This window comes from Mangifera indica, chromosome 9, assembly GCF_011075055.1.
Source record: "Mangifera indica cultivar Alphonso chromosome 9, CATAS_Mindica_2.1, whole genome shotgun sequence".
Lineage (NCBI taxonomy): Eukaryota > Viridiplantae > Streptophyta > Magnoliopsida > Sapindales > Anacardiaceae > Mangifera > Mangifera indica.
In genome coordinates, this window is record NC_058145.1 from 6568518 (window position 1) to 6580863 (window position 12346).

General features: G+C 32.5%; 1 protein-coding gene across 1 annotated transcript; it reads left to right on the forward strand.

Annotated features, from left to right (window-relative positions):
- The first annotated feature begins 402 nt into the window (after positions 1-402).
- Positions 403-4599, forward strand: LOC123226422 (eukaryotic translation initiation factor 3 subunit E). The gene is made up of 7 exons (XM_044650940.1): positions 403-837; positions 1864-2094; positions 2206-2327; positions 3010-3229; positions 3496-3638; positions 4098-4235; positions 4361-4599. Exons 1-7 carry the CDS (start codon positions 475-477, stop codon positions 4458-4460), a joined length of 1317 nt encoding a protein of 438 aa, XP_044506875.1. The 5' UTR covers positions 403-474; the 3' UTR covers positions 4461-4599.
- Positions 4600-12346: the final 7747 nt, after the last annotated feature.

The window sequence follows — 12346 nt, forward strand, 5'->3', positions numbered from 1 at the left end:
TATTCCTCAACAAATTTAATCAAAACAAGCAAAAATCAATACAATTTATGCATAGTTCAAAACAAAAAATTCCAAACTAATAACTCTTAAAATTTTTATCAAATCGGTTAAATCGAAATACTAAAATAATTTAAATAAGACAAGGGATGATGTACTAATTTTTTTTGTTATTTGCATTATCAAAAAACACGAAAAATATCAAAAAAATAAAAAAAAGTTGAGTTTTCTCTGAATTTCAAGGATGAATTTGAGTGAAAAGCGGGTGGGGTGGGAAGTATTTTTGTTTATATATTATGAAATTTTACTTATTAAAATAAATAGTACATTTTTGTTTATCGATTAATTTTTGGGTAATTTTTAAAGTTTAGGATAATTATTTAGTACTCTGCAAAATATAAAAATTGAGTTAATAAGTTGCAATTTTTTGTAAACCTAGCTATCGCGTGGTTTGTGAGCAACAGCAGCCGAAGAGCCATGGCGAGTTACGACCTCACGCAGCGCATAGCTCCCAACCTCGACCGGCACCTTGTCTTCCCAATACTCGAGTTCCTCCAAGAACGCCAGCTTTATCCAGATGAACAGATCCTCAAGTCCAAGATCGAGTTGTTGAACAAGACTAACATGGTTGATTATGCCATGGACATTCACAAGAGCCTCTACCACACAGAAGATGTTCCTCAAGATATGGTGGAACGGAGGGTGGAGGTTGTGGCTAGGTTGAAAGCTCTCGAGGAAGCTGCTGCTCCGTTGGTCTCCTTCTTGCAGAACCCTTCGGCCGTTCAAGAGTTGAGGCCTGATAAACATTATAATTTGCAGATGCTTAATGACCGCTACCAGGTTTTGTTTCTTCGTTTCGCATATTATTTTCTTTGCTTTTTTATATTAATTGTCTTTCTTATTTATATATTCTTGTTAATGAAATCTAGGAATTTAGTGACAGAAAGTTAATGTATATAGTAGCAATTTACTTTAGCTAAATCTTAGGGAAGGTCAATTTGTATTTTTTTAATCTGCTTCTGAAAATTAAGGCTTAAAGTGAGAAAATGTATTATTGTTTGTAAGTTGAGTATGCTTTTGGGGCTTATGAATCTAATGGTTTTGACTTTTTTTCTCTTTTAATTACATGAGACAAAGCGATGGGTAAACTGTCGATTATCCATTATAGTACTATTGGGTATTATAATTCTGTTTTATATATTCTTAGGGTGATTTTGATAAGTTTGTGATATTTTAGAAGTTACAGAAAATTAATGTATATTGAAGCAGATTACTTTAGCCAGTCTTAGGGAAGGTTAATGTGATTTTTCTTTGGTGTTCGGCTTTCAAGTTTTTTCTTTTTGTTTTTTATCTGATGCTGAAAAATTAGGGCTTAAATTGAATATTTATTTTTTGTAAGTTGCGTATTCACTTTTGGCTTGTGGATCTAAAGGTATGTTGTTTCTCTGTTATTTATTTCATTAGGTCGAAGCAATGGGTAAACCATTAATTATTAATTGGACTATTGGGTTGTTTTTATTGTTGCTGTTCTTGTGAGTGAGATTGATACACTTGTAGATGGTTTTATGTCATTAATTCTGGATGTGGCTAAGATGGAAGAAAAAAGTTATCTTGTAAAGGGCTGTCCCAAGTTAGCTGTAAACTTTTATTATCTTGTGTTGGTACTGTGAATGTTTTTGGGAAGTATATTATCTTAGGATTTAAACTAGGGAAAAGAAGTTCTTGGATTGGCTGTGTTTCTGATGATTATTTTATCATTTAATTCTCAAACTTTTTGCCTTTACTCTGGCAAGAAACGTGCTTTTCTATTTTTAATTAGATTTAACTTGTGAAATTATTCATCTTTTCTTAGTTATTTTTTATCAGATTGGTCCAGACCAGATAGAGGCATTATATCAGTATGCCAAGTTTCAGTTTGAGTGTGGGAACTACTCAGGTGCTGCCGACTATCTTTATCAGTACAGAGCCTTGTGCACAAACAGTGAAAGGAGGTTGAGTGCACTATGGGGAAAGTTGGCGGCAGAGATATTGATGCAGAACTGGGATATTGCTCTTGAAGAACTTAATCAGTTGAAAGAAAAAGTTGATGATTCAAAGGTTTTTTCCTTTTTGAGAATATAATCATACATATTTTTGTTTCCTAATTGCATCCTAGTACTGTTTCAGTGTAATGCCCATAGTGTACCAATTGGTTTACTTTTGTTGCAGAGTTTTTCGTCTCCTTTGAGTCAGATGCAAAGTAGAATCTGGCTGATGCATTGGAGTTTGTTCATCTTTTTCAATCATGACAATGGAAGAACGCAGATCATTGACTTGTTCAATCAGGATAAGTATGGCATTTGGATTGTTCTTTTTTTAAATTTTGGGTTCTTATACACAATTATTATAATGGAAAATTTATCATGCTTCATTTAGGGTCAAGTACATCTCATATCTCTCTTCCTTACAATTTTTTTATTCTTTTGGACTTCTATCAGCTTTTTGGATGCTGATTTTACTAAATCAAATTTATGAACTTCTCATCTGTTACTGCCAATGCAGTTTTTAAATTTCTTTTTCACTACCAAAACTTTGTGCAAGAGATTATGATACCATGAATTGTTTTATGATTGTTTTTTGGTGATATGGAAACTACTGTATGATTAGCGGGGTCCCTAGTTTTTATTGATGCATCTTTCATTTTTTAATCTAATTTACATACGATTCATTTGTAATATTGGAAGTCATTTTTCATGCCTGAACAAATCATAAGTATTTTAAATCCCACTCTTGTCTCAAGTATAGAAGTAAAGATTTGAAGCAAAGAGGAATATCTGTTTCTCTAGTGCTTTAAATTCTTGTTTAATGTTAGAAAAAAAAATTGTCCTTAATTATAATAATTGTGTTTGCCCTAACATTGTTAATTGTCTTTTAAACATTCTATTGCAAGCTATAATGTTATTGGATCTACTATCTGTTTATTATTATTATTCTATTCTTGTAATCTGAGAAGATGGGATTATCATTTGTCAGGTATCTCAATGCCATTCAAACAAATGCTCCCCATCTCCTACGTTATTTAGCAACTGCATTCATTGTCAATAAGAGGAGGAGACCTCAATTCAAAGACTTTGTTAAGGTTATTCAGCAAGAGCAGTACTCTTACAAAGATCCTATTACAGAGTTTTTGGCATGTGTGTATGTCAATTATGACTTCGATGGTGCACAAAAGAAGATGAGAGAGTGTGAAGAAGTAAGTTTCTTTAACCTGGTGTGACTCTTACTAGCTATTTTAACATACCAAGTCATCTATATGCATATGTAGATATTATTTGTGTCATGGAAGTTAGAAACTGACATGGGATTTGGCGTAGATTTCTGTTTTTATGCTTTCCTTTTCGTCTTTATATCTAGTATATTTTTTACACTTTGTTGTCTGCACCTATATTTGTAAGAGGCTGCTAAAATATTTGCCTTAAGCTTCAATCCTGTTTGCCTTAACCTTGTATGCATATGTAGGTGATATTAAATGATCCCTTCCTGGGCAAACGATTAGAAGAAGGCAACTTTTCTACTGTACCACTGAGAGATGAGTTCCTTGAAAATGCTCGGCTATTTATCTTTGAGACCTATTGCCGAATTCATCAGCGTATTGATATGGGGTAAGTGTTTGTTTTCCTATACTCTTTAGTTAAATGCTTGGGAATATATACTATCTGTGCAAAACAAAATTTAACCAATTCTTCTATCTCTACCAGTGATCTTCCACTACATAACTTACCTTTAATTGCCTGAATCTTGACCTTTTTACAGTATTCTGTTTAATGAAAAATTTTTCCGAAGTATTTGAAATATAGACAAACATTGTCAGATAAATCTGGAGGGTTGTTGGGACAGCTATATTCTGCATAACACTGGCATCATGTATAATTTTGAAGTTATGATGATATTCTATGTAAAGTACAGGTAAATACAAAGCAAGAACCATGAAACATGTGTAACAATATTGAGGGGAAACTAAAATCGTATACTGATATTTTTTAAAGACCTCATCTTTGCATAACTTGTTTGTGAATCCTGTTTCTTTTATTGACTTGATTTGCAATCTTTATTTGTGGCAGAGTGCTTGCTGAGAAGTTGAATCTGAATTATGAGGAGGCTGAAAGATGGATTGTGAATCTTATCCGGAGCTCAAAACTTGATGCCAAAATTGATACAAAGACAGGAACTGTTATAATGGAGCCTAGCCATCTAAATGTGTAAGATTTTTTCTATGCATATTGTATCTTTGCATAACGATGCATCTTTTTTCCTATGTTTCATGTTGTTCTTCTTCCACACTTTGGATTTCTCTGTTAACTTTCTATTTTACTCTTTATTTCAGGTATGAGCAATTGATAGACCACACCAAGTCACTATCAGGACGTACCTACAAGCTAGTCAGTCAGCTTATGGAACAGGCACAAACACAAGCTGCTCGTTGATGTGGTGATCAATTATTTCTTGTTTTTTCTGAGTTGGAACAAAGATAAAAATCCAGTATTTTTGTAGGATATTTATAATTATGTTCTCAATGTTTGCTGTAAACTTGTTTATTTTTAAAAAGATCATTACTTGAGCAAATTGTTTGGCAAAATTTTGCTATTGCATTTCTACTGGGAGCTTTATAGGAAATTTTTTATGGTTTTACTTGTAGTTGAAGACAGCTTGAGTTGTTTGACAAAATAATCATAAATATAATTGATAGAAAACAAGTTGTGTTCCAAAGAAGCTTCCTCATCCTAAACAATCTCTTTATAAGACTGGCTGTACATCCAAAACTTTCATGAGCAAGAGCTTCATCTTTTTCTAGGTATGATTTATTTATTTTCAGGTTTTTTTATCCTCTTTTTGAGGTTTTCTATCTTCCTGAATTTCTTTTCAGTCTTTCCCTCTCAACCATTTTAGGATTGTTGGATTAGAGGTGTTTATAAATTGAATTTTGTATGGAATGGTAGATTTGGGTTGGTTATCCATGAAAATCGGAAATTTTCTTTGGAACAAGGCCAAAGGACTATTTTCCACCCAAGGTATGCTAATTTCTCAAAGTTTCTCCCATTAACCTTGAAAATACTATTTACCCACTTATGACTAGTTAAAATTAACGGAATTCTAATCCCTGAAAATTTGATTTCATTTTTCTCCCTAAAAGTTTAAAAGCTAATATTTTCTTTCCCAATCTAAGTTTGAAAAAATCAAATTTCCCCCTTAGGGTTTAGTTTCAAAATCTGATCATCTTTTTTGATATCATCGTCAGTTGTCTCTCCCTCCTGATGGCTCCCCATCCTTCGACGAGCTGCCTCACCTTCACCTTAGTTCTTCCGACGTCCAAAAACGTCGTTTGGAAAAAGGAATCGTCTTCTCGAACGAAGATGAGATGTCTTTCTAGAGGAAGACGATCGTCTTCTCGAATGAAGAGGAGACGTCTTCCCAGAGGAAGATGAGTCCTCTTGTCTTCGTCTAGGAAGAAGATCGTCTTCTCAAACGACGTTTTTGGACGTCGGAGGGGTTGAGGTGGAGGTGAGGTAGTACGATGGAGGATGGGGAGTCGTCGGGAGGGAGAGACGGTCGACGATGGCACTAGAGAAGGTGATCGGATTTTGAAACTAAACCTTAGGGGGGAAATGTAATTTTTTTAAACTTGGTTTAGGGAAGAAAAGTTTGTTTTTAAACTTTTAAGGGAGAAAATGAAATAATATTTAAGTTTATTTTTAATATTAACTATAAAATGATGATTTTGTCTTTAAAATTAATAGATTTAAATGGCTATAGGTGGATAAATAGTATTTTCAAAGTTAATGGGAGAAACTTTGAAAAATCAGCATACTTTGGGTGGGAAATAGTCCTTTGGCCTTGGAACAATCCTAAAATATGGGAGAAAAAGAACTGGTTTGAAGCCTAATTATCAAAAGGGAAATCAAATTAAATTCTCAAAATATACCCAAAAAAAACAAAAATATCCATCTTTATTAACACAAAATAAAAATATCCAAATTATGTGAACAGATGAAAGTGCGCTCATGTAAACAAATAAAACGAATGTGTGATTTCCCCAAAATCACTGTTGAATTTTGGGGAAATATTTCGTCTCCAGCGCAGCTTTCACAAGGCGCACAAGATGACTTTTCTTTGGTGATTTTTTCTAGTTTTCTGGCAATGAAAATGGTAAAAGAAGTTAGTACATGGTCCCTTGTCATGTTTTAATTATTTTGGAGTTGAAATTATATTGATTAGATGAAGATTTTGAATATTTTTAGTTTTGAACATTTGATTTTATGAGTCGATTTTTGTTTTAGATAAATTGATCGAGGGTTATTGTATTAGAATAAGTTAGATTCATTTTTTGTTGAAATAGTACTTGAAAAATGAACATTTGGTTAGAAAATATGGATCTCAGGGGTTGACGCTCCACCTCGAGGAATCTTGAGGTGGATAATCTTCCCTTGGGGTGGAGCGAGGCCTTGGGTAATCTCAAGGGAAAATGGGAAATTGTGATTTTTTAAATAATAAACATCTTGGGGGACCTCGAGTGAGTTCGTGCGATGGGGGAAAATTTTGATATTTTAAATAGTGAAACTTGGGTAGGGGGAACTGTTTGTTTTTAAATAGTATTGATATTTAAGGGGGCAACTCATGAGTTCAGGGGGCAAATAAATATTGTTTTTTATTCTAGGGTTTTTCAATATGTGATTTTAGAATTTCATCTTCATTTTTTTCTAGGATTTTTTGACATATAATTTTTGAATTTTAGTCTTATTTTTTTAATTTTCCCATTCTAGGTGTTTTTCAACATGTAATTTTTGAATTTCAGATTTGACTTTTTATATTTCCCTTTTTAGGATTTTTCAACGTGTAGTTTTTGAATTTTAGATCCGATTTTTTATTTATTCCATTATACGATTTTTTGGGGTGTAGTTTTCCAATTTTAGATCTATTTTTTTCAATTTTTTTATTTTGGAGATATTTCAATGTTTAGTTTTTGAATTTTAGGTCTGTTTTTTTAATTTTTCTCATTTAGGGGGTTTTTGGACATGTAGGATATGAATTTGAGATTTTTTTTTCTAATTATTGTAGAAATTGATAGGTTATAGATATGTATTTCATATTGATTTCAAATTTTATGTCCGTATTTACGAAATTTTTATCAAATTTGTCGTGATAAAAATGGCTTTTTCACAAAAAGTTTCCTAAAATTGAAAATGTGAGGACCTAAGGAGAATTAAGAATTCCTGATGAGGTGTGACACTTTCGAGTAGAATGACATCACGCATGTAGCGAAATGCTATATCCAAGATAAATCTCTACATTCTCATAATAGCAATTTAGGTTGATTAAAAGGACGTGTTTAAGGCACTTCCTTCACCTATGAGACACAAGATTCAATGGAGTGTTGGTACACTCCATCCTGTTAAAGCAATTGTACTCGAGTGATGCGAGAAATCAGTTCAGTTCTGGATTAAAGGGGTTGATGTGAGGTTTAGCCTGTTCGAGTTTACACTTATTACCAGGCTAAACTTCAGTTGGTCCATTGAGATGAGAATATATATTTAGACCTTATAGTTTGTGTCATAGGGTAATGTTTGTGTTGTGTCAGTTTGGGTTTCATGTTAGAAACTTTTAGCTCTAACCATTCTAATTAAAATTGTGTCGAAATTTTTTAACTCTAATCTAACTATTTAATATTCGAGTTACCTTAACCTAATTCGAATTGACCCAAAATTATCTATTATTTTTTTTTTGTTTTAATTTCTTTATCAAATTACTCCAACCTATTATTGATAAAACACACAATATAACATTTTGTCTTATTAATAAATGATCTAAAAATTTTTATATTAAGACTTTTAAAACATGTCAATAATCTAATTAACCAAATCAAATTTTAACTACTAAATAATAAAATAAAGTATTGAAATAAAAATAAAAACAATATAAGTAGTTATAATTATACAAAGATACAACTATATACAATTTATAAAGATTTCAAATTCTTACCATATAGATACAATATATAATTATAATATGAGTAAGACCTTAAAATATATCTATAATTTGACTAATTAAATTAAATTATTACTACTTATTAATAAAATAAAATATTTAAATAAGAGTAAATAATAATATAAGTAATTATAATTATATAAAGATACAATTATATTCGATCTATACAGAGTTTAACTAATGATGATATTGTCTTTCAATATTTTTATAATTTATCTCTAACCAATTCTATTAAAGTAATATTTTTTCAAAACATTCGAATCGATTCAGGTCATATTCGGTTACTTTTGTGTAAACCTTAATACTACTTGATTTAATTTCAAATCGTATTAGGTTAACCAAAAATAAATTTCGTGTAAAAAAAGTCAACCCTAAATCGATATTTTTTTGTGTCATGTTAGGTTAATGGGTCATGTTGAAAATTGTTAGCTTTATATATATATTCCATGGGGTACCAGAGAAAGGATTTGCGACACCTATTTCTAAGAAAGTCAGAAGGTGAAATACGAAGATTTGGAGTGAGTTTTTGCAGTAAGGCCATGAGAGGATGATGATATTGATGTTATTAAATTGACCCTTTTGTATTGCCTTTATATGGTGTTATTAAGAAGAGATAAACGAAATATGGTATCTCTAGAGTATCTCCAATTGATTGATCACTTCAACGGATTTAATTTTTACCCATGAGGTGTATGGGCATAGGATATAACCTACCAATCGATGTGTTAGGTGATTGAAAGGATATGCTTTAGTCAGATAAAAGATCTATATAAGTACTATGTCTATGAGTTCCTTCTCGCATTCCAAGTAAGCGTATAATTGTGACTAATTTTTGTTGATTGCCAAAAAAAAAAAATAATTACAGTTATCATTGATGAAATTTAAACATTGATATTGACATTTCAGTTTTGGATATACGAGATGATGTACACACTGTATAATTGGGTAGATTTAGTTGATGTTAAGGCATTTCCGCACATGTTCAAGTGGCAGACGAGAGAGATCCCTGCATGGAGTCATTTAGGAATTATATTATTCGGTGATAAGGTCTATAATTATTAATTGATTAGTTGATTGATTAATTAATTAAGTGATTCAAAAATGTTTATTTATATATTTTAATGAGTAGGATGATGTAACTGACCCACTCGTCCTTCAAAAAATAAAGAGGCTACACCTTACTATGTCAACGTCATTGCCTAAATGGGTATGTCGAGTCCTCAGTTTCCTCCTCAACATCTTTCTCATCAAGAGACGACGTATCTACTTTTGATGAGGTTACTTCTGCTGCCATGACACTTGTCAACATCCAGCCTACTGCTTATCCTAACATTGAAGCCCCTATGATTAAGCCTAGTACTCATCTTGATGTTTATCTCCTGCCACTGAGCCCACCACTTGTCCTAACTTTCTACCCCCTATAAGCAAGCATATATCCCTAAAGTCATTCGTTCGACCCTCTTATGATGTTGCACTTGTTCTGTCCCCTTTTGATACTACATTATCTTAATAGGGCAATCTTATATTAGGTAGGATGTCTAGTATGGAGGATTGAATGTCTTGTATAGAAGACCAGATGTCTCGTATGGAGATTGTCTAGATGACAAGATGACTCATCTAAAGGGTAGGATGAGTCGTCAGCACATGTTGACCCATATTCACTCAAATACTATTGTCTAGGTTTAAATTTTATTTACCCCTGTGTTATATAGTGACTCTGTATACTGACTTGTATACCTTTTTATAGCATTCTTGTGATGATGATGACAAGCCTTTTCCTATGGGCCATGTTATGACATCTATTCCCTTAGTCAAGGTTCATAAAAAATTGTTACAACAACCTATATAGTGATTATGTATACTAACTTGTATATCTTGTTACAACCTTTTTGCGAGGTTGATGATAAGCTTTTTCCCGTGGGCCACGTTATGTCATCTTCTCCTTTACTCGAGGTTTGTAATAATTTGCTACGGTAGCCTATATAGTGACTCTATATACTAACTCGTATATCTTACAGTTTTCTTACGAGGGTGATGACAGACCTTCGCCTATGGGCCATATTATGGCATCTCCTCCCTTAGCCAAGGTTTGTAATAATTTGTTACAACAACCTATATATGTTGTTATTGATAATAAACCATTTATTATTAATCTTTGAACAAGGAATAAGACATAAGAGATCATTGGTTAAGGGTTCTCCATATGCATCATCCTCGATTGTGGAGGTAAGTACATTATTATTCTTTAGTCAGTCTAATGCAATTCAATCTAATAGAGTGATTAATAGTTTTTTGTTGTCTTTTAAGAATGAACATTTGGTCTTCCTTGTTGACCTACCACCCAGTGCTAGCAAATGAGTGGTTGACATTGGCTCACAAAGGAACGAGTTGGTTGATTTATTGTCACAGAGAGATCCTAATAAGGTGTATATTTATTTATATATGTTTGCAAATGAAAACATTTGAAGGTTATTTATAAACATTATGTTCCATCTCCAAGCAATTAGAGGGGTTCAAATGGTGGACTTAACATTACAAGAGGATTCCTCAATTAAACCTCATTCTCATTACGTATAAAAGGTAACATTACCCATTCGATCGAGTGTGTTATTTAAGATTAACTATTTATTAAACAAATTTCTCGATTTGTAAATGTGGTACAAATTGCTTATAATCGGGTTGTTAAGAAGGGTTTACTTGTTTGCACCTCATACACAAACCCATTGAAACCAAGGGTCAGATGAGTGAATTGTACAATTCCAGCTATGACCACAAAACATGAAAAACATTCTAGGAGTGGTATGAGGAAGCTAAAGGATCTGACGCCCATAAGGTATATAACATCATAGCAAAGTCCAAAGTAACCTTATGGAGCATGGTTATGGAGCTGCGCTAGTGGCTAACCGACGAGGTAAGTAGACTTTATACAATGAATTACTTTAAATGTTTTATTTTTCCATGTAAACATAACCATTATTGCTTTCATATCGATTACCAGTATGTAGATTTGTTGATGGCACTACTGTATCGGTACTAGCACAATCAGTAGGCCATCGCCCAATAAAATTGGGCTACAACCAACACATTTTTTGTAGAGCTCTTCTAGTCTGAGTATGACAAGTTGTGTGAAAGCTTGTTGTCTTAATACGAGTACCTTGAGCTTTTTACAAAGATGGTAAAGACAGATTATACCTCTAGATTATTTTATGACCATGAGGCGTGGTCGATCAAATCTTGTATATGCATATGGGTTATTATTATTTATTTATATACTTAACCTGTCTCTATTATAATTTATCAATGTTTGCATGTTTTCATACCCTTAAACTTTGATTATGCATACTTGGTCACCAAGGTCATTGATTTACAAACATAAACGATAATAGTATACAACTTATAAAAGATGTATACAGACAACCTAGATAGGTTTGTGTCTTAGATGCTACCATATATGAGTTATATTCTAACATTACTGGTGGCAAAAATTTTTCGGTCAATCGCCCAGAGGACACCATGGTATTATTAGTTAGTATTGTGCTGAGAGGAGGATATCCCTCAGTAGGGCACTAGCTTTAGTGATCGTAATATTTTTATGTTATGCTTCATCAAGTGTATGATGCTTAGGCAGAGTTTGGATTTCCCTCATGAGTCCTCCAATTCATGCGCAGGTGTCTAGTCACAAAGTTATATTTCCATTGCATCGAATAAATTGTGTATTATACATGTGGCTAGGAATTTGTATTTAGGTTACGTATATGTTTATTTATGATTTGTACATGTTTGATTTGTGATATTTATGACTTTGTATACGTTAGGGTAGGTGCCTTAGAGCTAAATGAATTTTCCATTTGTGGAAGTAATTTTTATTTTAATCATTAATAAAAGGATTAGTTGTTATTCTATTAATATGTTGTTTATTTATATGATAATACAAATAACATACCCTTAGAATAGTGAAACTATGATGAGAGGATTGGACGACTGATCGTGAAAACCCTATATACACATTAAGTGACCATTTTAAAAATGTTTGTGATCTTGATATTGTAATGAATAAGGGTATGTGCAATGATGATGAGATTATTATAGTGTTAAGTAACCCCACCAAAAGTGACGATAATTCTCACATGTCGAAGCTATTATAGATAGTTTGGTGCCATATATAGGTGTATGTTACAAACATGTTCATCGGAATGACCTAACCAGATGATATCTATACGGATGGTTACTCTAGTGTCTATCAAATAAATCCTCTTAATATCGCGGATGCATGTGACCTTTTGACTTGAGATTACCAAACAATATTTTTTAATGATTGGTATGGTTTGAC

What these genes read in the sequence shown, in the direction of transcription:
- LOC123226422 (XM_044650940.1), top strand. Translation starts at nt 475, where the DNA reads ATGGCGAGTTACGACCTCACGCAGCGCATAGCTCCCAACCTCGACCGG. An exon ending in GACTTGTTCAATCAGGATAA is followed by an intron (nt 2,328 to 3,009) that starts GTATGGCATTTG and finishes ATCATTTGTCAG; the next exon opens with GTATCTCAATGCCATTCAAA. An exon ending in CATCAGCGTATTGATATGGG is followed by an intron (nt 3,639 to 4,097) that starts GTAAGTGTTTGT and finishes TATTTGTGGCAG; the next exon opens with AGTGCTTGCTGAGAAGTTGA.